The sequence below is a fragment of the Lissotriton helveticus genome, chromosome 12, assembly GCF_964261635.1.
Source record: "Lissotriton helveticus chromosome 12, aLisHel1.1, whole genome shotgun sequence".
In the NCBI taxonomy this organism is placed as follows: Eukaryota; Metazoa; Chordata; class Amphibia; order Caudata; family Salamandridae; genus Lissotriton; species Lissotriton helveticus.
Genome location: NC_136073.1, coordinates 309,905,300 through 309,922,229, shown reverse-complemented (window position 1 = coordinate 309,922,229; position 16,930 = coordinate 309,905,300). Strand labels below are relative to the sequence as shown.

General features: G+C 42.5%; 1 protein-coding gene across 1 annotated transcript in view; it reads right to left on the bottom strand.

Moving 5' to 3' along the window:
• Nucleotides 1-16,930, bottom strand: part of LOC144798021 (polycystin-1-like protein 2) — an 849,694-nt gene that overhangs the window by 488,851 nt on the left and 343,913 nt on the right. The window contains exons 16-17 of the mRNA XM_078668807.1: nucleotides 16,655-16,837; nucleotides 11,337-11,462 (exon numbers count right to left, since the gene is read on the bottom strand). Of these exons, the coding sequence (XP_078524933.1) occupies nucleotides 11,337-11,462; nucleotides 16,655-16,837 (309 nt within the window). The remainder of the gene's footprint in view (nucleotides 1-11,336; nucleotides 11,463-16,654; nucleotides 16,838-16,930) is intronic.

Below are 16,930 nucleotides of genomic sequence, written 5' to 3'. Positions count from 1 at the left end.
AAAGAACCCAAGCAGTCTGTCTACATCCATTTATGTCAGACCTTTAGGTTCCAAAACAAGGAGAAACTCAAGGGCCAACATTAAGCCCTACTATTTAACATCTATTTCAAACCGCTGGCACATCCGATGCGATCCTTTGGTATTAGATGCAAGTACAATGAAGACAATATGCAGCTGATCACTGCCATGGACAAGCTGGGCCCTAATCTTTGTTTCAACAATGTAAGTAAGGTGTGGCGCCGCGGCCAGGGCGACTGACTCTGGAATCTGGGGATCACGGTTCGATCCCCGGCTCCGGCAGCAGATTAGCCCAGCACCATGTGACTCTGGGCAATAGCTTGCTTAATCTTCCCGACGGCCCCCAGCGCCTAGAGACCCTTACGGGTGATTGTGCGCTTTACAAATGTGGATTATTATTATTATTATTAAGTCCACAGTATCCTTTTGACTTAAGGGCAATTCCTTAGAATTCAACTCAGATAAGACTGAAGTACTCTAGTCAGACCATTCCATTCCATCCAGACTGATTGAAGCCAATGTCTGGTCACCCTCTTGGGCTACGTCGCCTGTTCTGGGAAAGATGGAAAAAATCTGGGATTTTATTTAGATTTTTGGATAGGAAAATCAAACATCTTGCCTTCACGTGCTTCTATCTGCTAAGGACTCTGAAGAAAACCCTACCACTATTGCCCAATTTAAAACATAAAATCGTTCTTCAGGCTACCATCCTTAGTCGCATAGACTACTGTAATTTTCTGTTTCATGGCCTACCGGTAGGATCTATTACTCTGCTCCGGCTCTTGATCTCTTCATTGGCTTGCAGTGCATAAGTGATAAAAATGTTATTCTCTGTGCATTGTCTTTAAAGCCATACATGGGCAAAGCTCTCCATATCTGAGAATTAATTCCAATATGTACACAGGTTTTTGTCTTTTAAGATCAAAAGATTCATACCTGCTATGCGTCCCGTGTTTTAAACGGTCACGGTGTGTAGGTAAGTCCTCAACAGTTGCAGCAAAACTTTGGAATGACCTATGGAATCTCTTTGTAAAACACCAGAACTGTTTTGCTTTAGGAAAGCTTTGAAAACGTGGTAATGAAGGAATTAACAGCCTTCTGTTATCAACAGTGGTCCTCTCTCATCACCAGGACACTCTTTGTAGGTGATTACACATTTGCCACACTCTAAATACTATTAAAAAAATTATCTCGAGTTTCCCTGCAAATACTACATTCACTGGTTTCGCCACATAATTTTTGCCAGGTAAAACCTGATGGAGTTCACCCGGGAAAAAATGAAAATATTCTGAATTTTAGAGCTCCAAGCATTGGAAAGCGCATGGAATTCTGATCTTAGGGCTCCTTTGTGAGACATGATGCTCATCCCAATTCTAAAATGTGGCACTGGGAGTGAATACTGCACCCAGAAAAACTGAACCATGCAGTATTGGTAACTCAAGGAGTAGTTTGGCCACATCAGTTTACTACCTCACTCGTAACCAGCCCTTGTTTGTTTTCTTCCTATACCAAGATAATTATTTTAACAATGTTTACAGTCAATGTTGTTTTTTACTTTCTTCTAAAGCTACGCTGTTTTTATTTCCATTGTTATTGAGCTGGAGAAGTTTGCTACTTTTGTTGCCGGGGACTCATGGGTTTCTCAACATGGCCCCCGAGTTACTAGCATGGTTGCAAAACTTTTTTTGCGCAGCCGCAAAGCAAAATGGTTGTCGTGATTTACCAAGCAACATTTGAAGATTTTTTTTTTTTAAAGTAACAGGTAGAGTAGACCATTATTTCAACTAACGACGTGCCACAGAGAGCACAATGAAAGTTTCCCCATTAATCAAAATAATCTATTTGATATTATTTAAAATGCAATTATTTAAATGAAATGGGGCAAGGAATGATACAACGAATTTATGACTAACATTTGATAGCCTGCTCATTTTAATATGAATTGGAAATAAAATATAACTGAAGCAACACATTCAGTTATAAAACACAACCTATTTAAAACGATGTACATATTTTCGAAGTATAATAATTAAATGAATGACATTGCAAAATCGGAATCAACATAAAAATAAAATGATTACAAGAATGTGCAGTAGGGGTTTTGGCAGGCCGGTGTTTTATACATTTATATAAATAAAAAGTAGTACATTCTTGGTAATTACAAATTATAGGTAATTCCAAAATAAATACAAGATAAAGGGTAATACTAGTATTAAGGTTAAGGCACTCTCAGGACTTGCGTTATTGCTACTATTAGGAACAAGGACAGTGTTAGGGTTACTTGAACCTAAATTACAGGGTTGGGGTAAGCGTTATGGTAAATCCAGAAACAGTCAAAGTAATGGTGCATGTCAAAGAAATATGGAGAAGTAAAGATCATTACAATGCAAAATATGGGTGTTTTAAGCGATGATGGGTAGCAGTGAAGGAGTAAAAGGTGTATCATGCCAAATATAGCCTTTGAAAATATATCCCTCACAAAGCATCACTACAGTATAACAATTGTGGGACTTTGAAATGGGGATTGGCTTTAGTTATCAGACATGTGTGACTTAAAGAGCACTGTTGCCTCAATATTGAAACTGGTAAAGGTAATGAGCAGTACCACATGTAATTTTGCTCTTTTCCTTCAAGGTCTGTAGCTGGATTTCAGGCACCTGTTGCCATCTAAAGAGGAGTACCCTATTTGACAAGGTACAAGCCCGATAATTCAAGGAGGGTGTGATGCAAATATCTCCTGCAGAATACAGCAATGTACTGTACTCGCTTCTTCCGCCTAGGCGAGATGCCATTGGCTGAGTAAAGAAAAATACTCATCCTCTTCTTGACCTTGAACATATACACAGTATCTGCACCTTTCAAGATTATATTACTACAACAGATAATCCCTTTGATCAGTCACCAATAAACCTGGAGAAGGCTCATTTCTAAATCTAGTTTTACTAGTTGCTCATTCTTTGCGTTCAAAGCATTACATTTTCAAATGTTTGATCTCTCGTCTACCCTGAGTGAATATGCAGGTTCTAGAACTGATGGTTATCGCACTACAGTATGGGGTTAATCTATGTCCATATCTTGATGATTGCCTAATCTAATATCCCCCGTTTACTCAAGTTGTGTCAGATTCCAGACTGATATGCCATGTGTAGGAAAGTAGAATCTGCTTCTTATGGTTACCCCCACTTTTTGCTTCATGTTACACTGTTTTTTAATAGTCTGACTCGGATCCTGCTAATCAGGACCTCAGTCTATCTGCTTTCGCCTTAAAATGTTATGCATGTACTTAGGTACACGCCAGATTGGATACTGGGGTACCCTTGTCAGTCTCAAGTGTATGGTACCCCTGTACCCATGGCATGGGTATCCCAGAGACCTCCCATGGGCTGAAGCATGTATTATGCCACCCATGAGAGGCCATGCAAAATGAATCTACACACCTGCCATTGCAGCCTGTGTAAGTTGGTGCATGCACCACTTACTTAAGATATAGATTTACTTTATCTAAGGGTCACTACAATTAAAACCTATGTCCCCCTATAGCAGGCCTTGACAATGCTGAAGGCAGGGTGCTTGGTTCTACGTTAGAGGGTGCCACTGCATGAGCAGGACACTCCTGCAGCCTACTGAGTCCAATCTCCCAGGTTGTTAGTGCTACAGCCATATACAACATATAGAGTGGCATTATGCGACCGCGTGATGACCAACTCTAAAACGGCTGAAAGTAACCCTATCGTGTTTGGTTTCAAACATTGTGGAATCATAACCCCACACAGGTAACTTGTTTGGGAGGTATGACTCCACCCCTCAGAAACGAGCTTTGTGAGGTCCCTGGTGTTCCCGGCACCAGCCTTCTAGTTCCGGGCAGCTAAAAATGGTTGCTGCCGATCAGAGACACATTTCTTCCTCCTGCTGCTGAGCCAAGCTCGAGCAGGGGAAGGCAGAACAGTAGGAATCCTGTCACAGGGAGGTGTGACCACCTCCCAGACAGGATATAGTGTATTAGGCCTGGGTGGGTGTGCTTGCCAGCGACCTTAAGTCTGCATGAGGGGCACATTTGGTGTCCCTATGCATAGTCCAATTCAAACCAGTCATGGGAGCCATTGGCTCCTGCTATGGCGCAAAACTGGACAAAGGACATGGGAGTAACCTCCCCACCGTCCTGACCCTCCCCTGGGAGGGTCCCCTGAATCTGTTCAACCCTCTCCAGTGGGTACAAAAGGGCTTACCTGGCTGTAGGACCCTAGATTCGGCGTGGACAAGATTCTGATCAAGAAACCACTGAACTTCGACAATCTGGACACTCTAGACTTCGCTGTACTTCGTTTGGGCCTGACTTCGTCTCTCACTCTGGCCAAAGCATCGTCCATGCCCGTGTACCATACAGGCTCCGTGCAGGACCTGTGGAGCATCAAGGACAACCAAAGACATCTCCATTGGAGTGAAGCAGTCAGTCCCCTGCACCCGCAGGCACCGTAATGCAACTGATCCTGAGCTCCTGCAAACTCCGAAAGCTCCAGCAACACAGGAGGTGGGTTTCACGCCCTTCGAGGTTTGAGCTGCCCTCTCACTAAGTTTGAGGTCAGAATCCCTTGTGGGGGCTGCAATACCTGTACCCCTGTGCACCACATACTTTTGCAAGTGCATATGCTTGTTGGTGTTCCCAAAACAAGTGCACTGGGCTCCAAATAGCTCCAACCTCTGGCACCATTTCCACCAAAGACATTTGGCCTCCTCGCACTGAGTGCTCCATGGGCCATTGCTTTATAAATTCTGCTTGAGGTCCCCTCGTGACTCTTGTGCTTCCGGCCAGTGGGCCCTCTAGAGTGTCATCTTTGCTTTTCTTTCTTCTCTCCAGGTTGATCCAGGCTTGCCCTGACTCCCCTGTGTTTGGTGAGTCTCCTGTCTCTTGCTGGTCCGAACCCTAACCTGTCTTGACCATCTTCTGGGTTGCCGCTGCCAAGACTTGTTGGTGCTTCAACCAGACACCAACCCCTCAGCACTCAACATCCTTTGTGGGACAGCTCGTATCTGGCTCCTGGTTGTCCTCAACATCTCCTGGTCCCTGTGGCTGCAGAGTCCAGAACCCCCTCAACATACCTGAAGCACCCAACATCGGTGTGCATTCGTCTACCGAGCCCCTGGTCACTCCTGAGTAACCCAAACTCTATCCCCTCTACTTTCAGGTACTGTTCGACGAGAATCCACCTTTGGATTCCAACGGACACTTTTCTTCTTTCCCGCAGTGGCCTTTCCTTGAAGTACTCCATTGAGATCGACTGCTGTTTCTGACACCAATTCAGCCCTTTGCACCCGACTACCCTGGGATAGGTAACTCCGATACTACAGTATCCACAGATAGGGTGGCTCTTCAACCTCCTATGATCCAAAGGGCTTCCTCGTAATCCACCGGGAAGGGTCCTTAAACTTTAAAACTGCATCCGCGACTCTCCCATTGAATTGTACAGCGCACGCGGTCGTGTTCCCACACTTCGCCCGTCCTCCGTGGGGTCCCTACTTACTCACCTTGGGTGGTTCCTTGGGGTCCCAGTGATTCTACATCCTCTAGACACTGTCTTGACTCGAGTAGTGGTTCTTATACCACTATTTTAGTATATAGTTTGGTCTCCCCCTGCAGCCCACTGTGTATTAGTGCTACTTATGATTGTTTCTGTGCTACAGTATTGTGTTCTTTGTGTTTATCTGTGTGTAGCAGGTACTTTGAAGTATTTAGAGTGTGTTATAATAATAAATACATATTTTTTATAACTACTGTGTGGTTCTCCTTTCATTTAACCAATACAATAAGGTTACATTCTGGTAAAACAAGCTGCTTAAAATTCCTTCAAGACTAAGCCTGAAGGCTGCTCCCCACAGCTACCATTTGGATAGCTTTCTAAGGTTATCTTAAATCACCATAAGGGTTATTTGGACTGGTACAGGGTTCCCAATGTAATTAGTGGACAGCATATACCAGGCCAACTTCTCACACCAGGTTTTACAGATGTTTGTATGGCACTTAAATTGCAGGAGGGTTGAGTTGGTATCCTTAGCCAAGACATTCTCCTGAGAATTTGTTCTGACAGACGTGCACTGACTATTCCTGCTGTCAGATCATTTAGTGAAACACTAGATTCATCTACTTTATCTCATCAAGATGCCATTAGCATCATTCTAGGAATGACTGCCAATGAATCTTGCTGTGTCTGTCACAGCATGTGTGGTGCCATGGCCATGATGAACCTCAAGCTCTAAGTCCATCATGCCCTGTCCCACTTGACCTGGTCCTTTCTTGACTATGAATTTTAACAAGCTATCCAGGTGACTCAGGAGGTCGATGTTTGGTCCTGGCCTTCTTTGAAACTAGGTTGTTAGTTGGATAGAGCAGAATTTGATGTCTCCAATCAGAAGAATGATCAAAAGAGTCATGTTTTGCCATAGAGGGACGTCTATTTGGAACAAAAGCTATTTCAGTAAGTCTATTAGGAATTTGGCCGTTGTATGATGGATCTGTTTGCTTTAAGGGTGAGTATCTCTTCAGCTTTTGAATGGTGGTGCTATCTACTCAAGCTTGGAAGATGGCTATGCTCCCTTTTGATTGGTCGCACAAACTCCTGTTCCTCCTTTGCTGCATTATCTTCATTCCCTTGGGTCACTCAAAGATTGAGAGGAATTGGGTGTCAATTATACTAATAGGGCCTAACTACCCAAGACCATTTTTGCTTGGAAAGGATGCTTGGAAATTGAGAAGCTATGGTGCTAGAGTCAGTGTTGTTTCAGGGAGGCGGATTTTTTCTTTTCCACAGTTTAGGTGATTTTCCTCAATGAAGGCTTCCTTTAACCATTGAGCTTTTTTCTTGTGTTGGTGTAGATTGAGAGATCTCCATTCCTGGCATCTTTTCCTAACCATGCAATTTATTAAGGATAGCTTTTGAGGTATTCTGTTTGTTCCTTGCATTCACTATGTTGGTGGTGCAATGGTTTCAATCCCTTAGAATGATATATACCAAATTGGTCCTCTGATATGGTTGATTTGGAGTTTTTCCACTTACCTACAAGTCTCAAGGTCCACTCTACGGTAGATAGAACTTTTTTGCAGCCATGTTGCCCTTTGGTGTCACCTTCAAACCCCTAGATAAGATGTACTTGAATTTCATGATTCTTTTGTTTGTGGCAGTTAAGTTTTCTTCAAGGTGCCTTTGGCCTTTCGTAAAGAAAATCATATTACCATCCCGTCTTTTTTCCTGGCCCAGTCTTGGGTGATGGGTATGTTTCAGGCCTGTAAGAGCATACTTTTTCTTTCTGGGTGACTTATCTTTCTGTTTGTCACATTTGCTTCAGCTCTTTTGGGACGTGGCCCATGGGGACATTGTCGTCTTCTCCAAGTTAGCATGAGCATGCTGCAGACAGTAGACTTCTCTGCGCTCGTTACTACATGGCTTTATTTTTGCATCTGCTTTATTTTTGATTTTCACATGAGAACCGACTGCTGTGTTCACTCTCTGCGACTTCCTGGGATTTAGTCTGAATAATGTGAGCAAGGTCGATAAACAATGCCCCTTGTTATTCTGTTCTGGTCAGGCCCTAGCACCTAGGCAAAACATGCCAATGCAGCTGTTTGCGAAATCATACTTTGGTATTATTGGGATACATGCATTGGGGGCACACACTTGTAGAGGGACCTTTCCAGGGAGAAGAGCAACACAGCACCTATGATGTAGATCTACCATCCATAGTCTAAGGTATGGGGTCTGCAGACACAACCCAGAGATCTTCTAATATATAATAATACAGCTTCTAAGCAAGGGGAGCGAGGTTAGGGTATATTGTCTTTTCATAAAGACATCCACTTTCATAATTTAGGGACTAACTGCTATTATGACCATATTTGTATTATGCATTGTTCTGCTTGTTGTGGCACGTATACTGCATAGTAGAGCACATTCGTTAAAATGAATATTTTTAACTTGTTCGTGACTCGGTCAGATCTTCTTGTGGACAAGTACAAGAGTAAGGGAGAACTGCGATTCCTAAGAGAGACGGGAGTGTTGTGTTCTGATTTGTCTAATCATTTGTTTCTATGTGAATGAGTAGGACAGAAAGTGAGACACTATAGCTAGTCGTTCCTGGGCTCATGGGTCCTAAGGTGGTAGGATGACCCAGTACCTATGCACTAAGGTCCAATAATCCCACGCATAGTTCTGCATTTGTGCGGAATCCCAGCAACAATGTGACAACTTGGAGTATTTGATTTGGGCTGTCACATTAGCTTCCCTTATTTGATGTGTTTTTGGGACTTCTCTGGCTTATGAGACCCGGAATGGCAGCATCTCCAAATGCCATGCAAAGATTTTTTCACCACAGGGGAAACAGCGTTCATCGATGAACATCATTGACTGTGATATTGAAAATACTGTCATTTAGGCTACCACCCAAACCGTTACTCATTATAAGAAGATCAGGGTATATGGCATGATTGCAAAGTCAGTGTGTTTCAGTTTTCTCACTGTTGTGTGTTAGTGAAGTCTTTGTGTTGTAAACAGTAATAAAAATAGATGGAGCACCAGGTCAGTGTGTTTTTATTTGGTTTTCAATAAGACCTATTTTGAGGAAGAAGGGCAGGGGGTAGTAATACAATTACATAGTGATAATCTTAATTTCTTCCTATCCAATATTCCTGACCATATTCCAGGTCCTTATCTTCACTGTCCCCATGGCCATGGGGGCAGACTGCTTCATATCATTAGGGTAAAGTATACAAAAAAGTGATGGATGGCTTGCTTGAATTAGTCTCAGGCTTTGGTAATTATTCGGGCCACATCTCAATCCATCGTTATTATGCACACCAGGCTACCTCAGTTTGGACCCAGTTATATGCAAATCAGCCTCAACCCTGCTCCAATGGAAACAATTCAGCCCGAACTGCCAAGCCAGTCTTACCTGAACTGGAACACAAGCCGCCCATGACTAGTTTTCCCTAGTTAGGCCTCTGCAGCCAGGTATAGCTTGGTTCCAGCGACACACTGTGCACGGGACCCATGCCTAAGCATAAGTGTCTCACTTGGGCCGACTCACTAAAGTATACAAAAAAAAGTGATGGATGGAATGCCTGAATTAATCTGAGCCACTGGTAATTACACGGGCCGCATCCCAATCCATCACTGGTTTGCACACCATGTCACCTCAGTTTGGAGCTAGCCATGTGCAAATCATCCTTGACCCTGCTCCAAAGGGCACAGTCCTAGTCCAGCCTGCAGCCAGGCCAGATCCTTCCTGGACCAGAACACAAGCAACCCAGGCCCGATTTTGCCGTAGTTAGAGCTCACCCACCAGGTAACTGGGGCAAAACCGGTTCTAGTTTACTTGTGTTCCGGTTCAGGGAGGACCTGACCTGGCAGTTTGGTCTGGACTGTTTCAAATGGAGCAAGGTCAAGAATGATTTGCATATGCCTTTGTCCAAACTGAGGTGGCAAGGCGTGCAAAACAATGATGGAAAGGGATGTGACCCGAGTAATTACCAGTGACTGAAATGAATTCAAGCATTCCATCCACCACTTTTTTATATGCTTTTGTGTATCACCATAAGCGGGACGGATATATGCCCGGATGTGGGTCTCGTGCTTACAGTATCACTGAAATCAAGCTACAACTGGCTGATGAGCCCTAACTAGGGCGAAATCGTTCCCAGGTTGCTTGTGTTCCAATTCGAGGAGGACTGGCCTTGACTGTTTCCATTGCAGCAGGGTCAAGACTGATTTGCATGTGGCTGGGTCCAATATGAGGTGGCATGGTGCGCAAAATAATGATGAATTGGGAAGCAGTCTCGAGTAATTACCAGTATCTGGGTTTAATTCAAGCATTACATCCATCACTATTTGTATGCGTTATCATATTAATAGGGGGCATGAAGAGGGTTGTAAAGTTCTATCTATAGGCACAGGGAATAGATTTTAAATTTAAAACATTAATATAATGTACTTATTTGGCTACAAACCTGGGAGTAAACACATTGCCAGTTACAAGAGAAATACTGAGGTCATTAACAGATTTATTTAGCCTTCTTGAACTTTGTTTTATTGTGCACGATAGCCCACCACAGGCTTCTTTCAAAAGAAAAACAACGAGTTTTAGAACTTAGTGGTGTCAAAGCTAATGACAAAAAAATGTAAAACTGCTCTATTCCTTCCGCTCCCTTTTAATTGCTTCAGTTCCTCCAATAGTTCATAAATGACTGAACGAACCCAATCTCCAAGTTACACTCTTAAGAATTCTGACTCAGAAAGCGAGTGCCCATCTCTCAGAAAGCAATATTGTGCTTTCAGCACAAATATAATACTCACACATTCAACTAAATTTCATTTGAAAATCCTTAATTACGTCTAAATGATTGACTACAAAGTACGGGTTTGTAAATCTCACTGAAACCTTTGAGGGATGTACTGTTGTTGAAAATGGGCAGCATAAAAAGAATCTAAATATTGAGCTGGAGACGAGCAAATCTTCCCCCTGTCTCTGGAATCCGAAATCAAGCTCACTTACCTACATAGAAGGCAGGGCCAAGTAACGACGGAGAAGCAGTTCTGAAAAACATCTTAAGGAATGGCTCATGATATAGATTTCTTAATATGATTAAAATGCATTAACATTACCCCTTAAAGAAAACCGGCGTAGGAGGCCTTCTTTTCCCTTACTATACCAGAGTTCCGCAACTCACTAGTGGCACACTCAAAGATCATGAAGGAAAATCAGAGAATGTGACAGCATTCAGAGGGGCAACAGTCTGAGCCATATACATTTGATTTCCTGTCTGTCCAGCTAATAAAGTGAGCGAGTAGAACTATTTTAGAGAATTAAATCCTATACATTTTAAAGACAAATAAAATGATTATTAGCACAGAGTTTCTTATGGGTCAAGAACGTAGCGGGAATATGTCAGGGTAATGAAGGCCTTTATTCAGGACCTGTTGGTCTATGAGGTGCCTAGTAAAAGTTTGGTGGAATAATATTAAAATAATAACGTTGAAAAAAGACCCCTAAGAGCCAATACGCATAAATAGGAATGGAGTGCTGGGTGAGGAGGAGATCATGGTTCTTCCCATTGCCATATGAGCCACAAAAATGTTCATGAAAAATAACTTAGTTTTGCACATCACTAAATCTATCATCAAGATTTTCACATGGAACCATTTAATTTTAAATAAAGGCTTTGCTGAAAAGTGAAAAATGCCTTGGATATTTTGTATGGGTGTCCGTTGTGTTTCAAAGTCTAGTTAGGCAGCACACAACCCACCACGGTGCAATTTCCTTTGCTCCTTCCTTACCTGTGCCGAGGTGGAGAGTTCCTCACTCTTGTATGTAATTTCCTTCAGTGCCTCGGACATCACAAGAGCCGTCTGCATGGAGGTCACAGTCACATCAGACAAACTTGCCAGCATGGCCTCTCGCAGCTTGGGAGGACAGGGACAAAGAATGCAGATATCATGTTTGTGCCTTAGGTATTGTATAGCATAAATCAACAATTGTTAGTGTCTTGTTGGTAGTTACAGATGTGTACAAGGCATGGGACCCAAAGATTAGAGCCTGGTTCCACACTGGTGAAAGTAATGGGTCATGAAGGCATTGGAAGCTTCAAGGATTTTTTATGTGAATCATCCAGCGTATTGAGTTCCGTGGAAGGATTCTTCTGAACATCTTGTATAAACAACTGGTAATAGTAGGAAAGTGCTTAGAATCATTGGTTCCATAATAAGGTGAATGGGACAAACAAGTCAGGGAAAATAAGATCAACACACAAATTGTATCAATGACTTGCATCCCGCCACTGCCAACTAGTAAGGACATGGCTACATATCTATTTCAATAAAAATATTGAGACCCAACCTTCGATGCACATGATCTATTCACTGTTTATTTCTGTGTATCATGTTTAGTATGATCAATATAACCAAAAGCTGCCTATGTTTAGAGGTAGCCACTAAAAATACACATTGCTATCTGGCCAAGCAATCCAAGCCTTGTCCGAAACTAACCATTTACGGACACGACAGAGGAGTACCAATAACTACATACCAACCACGAGCTTAAAAGACTGGTAAGCCATAGAGTTTGATCCTTCTGCATCATCCAACCCTGTGCACCCAGCTGAGGATAACCTCTATGAAGTCTTCACATTTTCAAGATCCCACATTGTTACGGAAAATCTTCCCCATAACTGAGCAATCACCATGCTATCCACTTACAACTTAATCTCCTACTGCTTCATCCATGCCAATCATTCCTAGAAACGTTGGAGCCGTGGGAGAGATCAAAGTGACTTTTCCAAAATCTTCAAGAAAAGGGGACCCTTGATAGATGCAGGAGGCAGTGTCAGAGAGGGCAGTCTCGCCTTGGAGCAGTGACTCGAGCCCCCTAGAACAAAGTACCAGGAAGTACCATGAAGATTGAGTGCACCAGCCTGAAATGTAACATATCCTGGCCCTGTAGTCTTGCCAGTTTGATGCAGAACATGTTGATTGTACATATTCCGCATTTTTGCCTGTTTTCATGCACGAGACATATCCAGTGTTTGCTTTTGTACTAAAATGTACGTTTATAACAATTTTGTTTCTATAGTCATCGTGTTCACTTATTTAAATGTCCACCACTTTTGTGTGCGTTTTTTCTTATTAAATGTTTCTTGATTATTTTAAAATGGTTTAGGGTTTTTTGGGTTTATTTTCTCGACTTCAATGTTGTCAGCTAGTACTAGAAGCAAGCACACATTTCTGTGTGGAGAAAAGACTGCTGCTTGTGTCGCACCGACCGAGAATTGAATAGAGTTTTCTTAGTAAACCGTGCTTGGTATCAGTGGAGGAGGGAGCTGGACTCAGGACCAGTTTGGGAGTGGTTGAGTAGGATGGAGCTGCTCAATACTCTCTGTAACATGTGTGGAGAAATGTAGTGCTGGGCCTGCTCCCACCTGTAGCCAGGAATAAGAAGTGGACTCCAAGGGACTGTTGGCTGAGCTCCATTGTGGATACTTGGACATTAAAAGCTGAAAGAGACATTTTTGCTGGAGTGTCCAGTTGACCAGTTACAAATCGACTTGGACTGGTTGTTGCTGGTGACCTCTGCTATAGTGTGTTCTGGCACATACGTGCTGTCTACTGGGGCCTTAGAAGTGATTAAGATGAACTGCTCTAGAAAGTCAGAACATTTAGGATTTAGAAACATTTTGAACTTCCAAGATCTTCAAGAGGACCTCATGGCAAAGGAGTCTGATTTTTATAGGACTTAATCAGATGTTGCTTCAGGTTTGCCCTGCTGGAAGGTTTCGAGCTTCAAAAACGTGACTGAGTCCGAGGGTAGACATCTCGAACAGACAAAGGCACAACAAGTATCCGCCTGACAAGAGAACTTCAGTGCCCATGATATTTGGATTTTCCTTCTCTGAGCTTTTCCTGGCAAAACATTGGCTTCAGCGACTCCTCAACCAGCTGCTATCCGACTTTGAAACACTATTGTTGTTTTTTGGATACAGGCTTTAATCTTGCCCCACTGAAGTATTTCAGCTTCCATAAAAAAGACTAAAACATTTATAATTTGGCAGACAGGGTTCTTTTGCAAACGTGATGGAGTACCTTTTCCGCCAAGTCCTCGGTATACCCGCCTCATTTAGAGATGGATGGGTTTTAAGTTTACCATAGACATAGCCAACAACTGCCCGATAGAGTTTAGGCTGTCAGATAAAGGATATTAAACTACATGCCATTTTTGGGGTGGATAGTGCAATTGTTTTTCCTGTCCTCCCTAACTAACATGTACATTGTTATGTATGAGCTCTTCAGTCAGTACTGGAGTTTTCCACAGAAGCATGAAATGTATAGCCCAACCTTTCTTAATAAAAGCATTGTTAAACATGTCGCAATAGCAAATTGTTGCTGGCTAAAACACTGCAAATGGCCCACGGTATCACATATGACAAGGGGAACGTCTGTAGGACGTCCAAGGGAAGAAATGAACTGAGCTTCAAAGTACTGTTTACTCATAGTATTAAATACAACACAAATGCTTTATCTTTGTGAGAACAAATAGGATTGTCTCCATATCGATTTTTAATAGCTCATCAGTGCAGAAGCTTTATTTCAGCATTCAACTTGAAGTTCCTCAATTCAAAATCTCCTTTGCCACAAAACACTCAAAGTCTAGTGCAGCAACCTCTCCTTGGAACTATGGGCCAGATGTAGGTCGGTCGGTAACGCCGAAAATCGGTATTTTCGGCCTTTACCGACCGGTATTTCAGAAATGGTATGTAGGGGCATTATTTTACAGAATCAGTAAATTTACCGATTCGGTAAATTTACCGATTGAGTGAGGCGGCAATTATTTGAAGAGGTAACTATCATGTATAGGGCACTTTTGTTCTACTCAATATCGATTTCCAACAATGAACCTACTGCATCCTACATTTCATTTGTAAAAACACCAACTTCTGGTGTGCCAACCGATGGCTGCTTGGACTCACTTTAGCCTCTAACTGGATATTTTTTCATATTTTAAGGGTTGTTTCTTTGCTACAAGGTTCCTGCCTTTCATACTTCAATCATCAGTCTGCACTCGCCCACTTCTGAGCCAGTTGGTCGATTTGTATGTTGCAAGTGAAGCCTAGTTTACTTCTACAAAACTGTTGTCTCTGATCACTGTCGCAGTGGAACACCAACTGGTTGGTACTCAATGAGAAGTTGAGAAAGAGGTAGAAGAGCAGTTTTGTGTAGCCATTCCACTCCAAACAGAACTATGCCACATTGTTGATATGACAAAGGATTTTCACCTGGGCAATATGGTCACCAACAACACATGCCGTTTGGGAAAAATAAACTACAGAACTTTGGTATTATATTACCTTACAGGCCAAATCACAATGGCTGACGAGTTCTTCTGCCAACTGGCCACCTGCTTTCAACCTTCTGCGAAACTGTTCTGTTGCAAGGAGGTGATTGGAATAAAGTTATTTACTCTGTGACTGATAGCACCATTGTTGCATGATAGGAAGCACTTGCTGCCAGAACAGTGCTTAGGTGACTGCTTAAAATGTATTATTTGGCTGAACTGCTGTGCCCTAAACATCAAGATTATCAAGTAAAAACCCCAAAGCATAGTATATTCTCTATAATTGACTGCATATTATTACCCACCCCTGTGCAGTGCTGAGAGTCTCTGCCCATGCTCCAATCCCACAGTGCCTTGCAACATTGGCAATGGAAAAAAGGCAGGTTGTACATTTTATGAGGGGTAACAAAACAGGATACCTGCTTGCCTACCTCATTAAACGACATCAATCTGTGAGGGTGATTATAGCCACCAAAATGTGCAATGGTGAGGCCATATGAGAGCCAAAATGCAGGGCAGATGATTTATATGCCTTTTAGTCTGATCTCTATGGTCTCAAAGTCCAACCTCCAAGACAGGTTCAGAAGCTTTCTACAGTCCCTTTTACTTGTCAAAACATCATGGGAACGATTGGAGCCCATTAGGAGCCATGTTACAGAGGAAAAGCCTACCAACAGTACTGAAGAAGTCAGGAAACCTGGAGCTCTGATGGAGCTCCCTCAGAATGTTACCTGCAATTTTTAGACATACTTATGTCCTGGCTCAAAATGCTATGCAAGGCTTTCTTAAGTCAGGGGATGCTCCCTTAATGCCTGGGTCAAGGTTTCATTTCTCTCATCACAAAGAAGGGAAGAGATTAACTGGGATGATGTAGCTACCACCAAATATCCTTACTCATTGTTAACTTTATGAACCTCATGAAAATGTTGAATATGAAGATTCAGCTTCCCCTTCAACTTCATAGTCAACATTTAGCTCAACACGATTAGGTGTCTTTAATGGCTTTGAGGTTATCCACTGGTAACTTGAGGTGCTTTATGCAAGTAACCCATAATGCTCCTAGACTGAGTACCAACCAGTGTGTGTATCTATTGACATTAGAAAAGCATTAAGTAGAGTCGAGTGGTTCTATCTACTGCACACACAACAGAGAAATTCTTACTTTCTTATTGCACTTGGCTCCTAGTTAGGTGCCATGTATGCATCGCCACAGACAGGGACCCTGTTTGGCCAGACATTGTCACAGCTCTTCATCTTGGAGAGGGAGTCTCCATTCTCACCCTTGCTTTTCCTACTGTCATTCAAGCCTCCTGCATGTTGAATATGAGAAGAAGAGACTGTCAGGTGCACACCCATCGGCACAGTCTGGAGCAAAATCTGTTTATACGCAGATGATATCCTCTTCAGATGTGGAACCTGGCAGAGGAGGTTCCCCAAATCCTAAAGATGATGTCACACCTTGATTCTATCTCCGACTACAAGACGCTTTGAGTTCTGAGTGATGCAATAATGATACAATGTATCACTCAGACCCCCTTTGTGGAAAATATACCTGTTATTCACTGTTACTCGTCTATAATTCCACATGCTTTTCTTGTCAGGCAAAAAGCACCTTGAAGCCTTTAGTTTACAAGCACTATATTAAATAAATAAATACATAAAATAAATAAGGAGAAAGAGAACATGTATCCCTTCTGTATCCTCTGTTTATCTAAGGCACCCAACTCAGAAAGCATTACATGCACAGGTATTTCATTAACACGTTGCATACCTCTCTCTTGTTGCCTGTTTGTAGATCATCCTCTTGATCGGCCTGATTAAGTACGGAAGACACTGACTTGTAGAGTTGGATGAGTGAGGCACTGCTGTTCTCTCCTTTTGATATGGTGTTCACTCTTTCAGTTATAGATGCAAGGAATGTCTGGTTGCTGCTGTTGAAATCTTCAGGTTTTACCTACATGAGTGGCAAAGAATAGGCAATGGGCTTAGATATGACTGAAGCCGACCCGTCAAATGAGCATACTTAATTCCTGTGTCATTGAAAGGA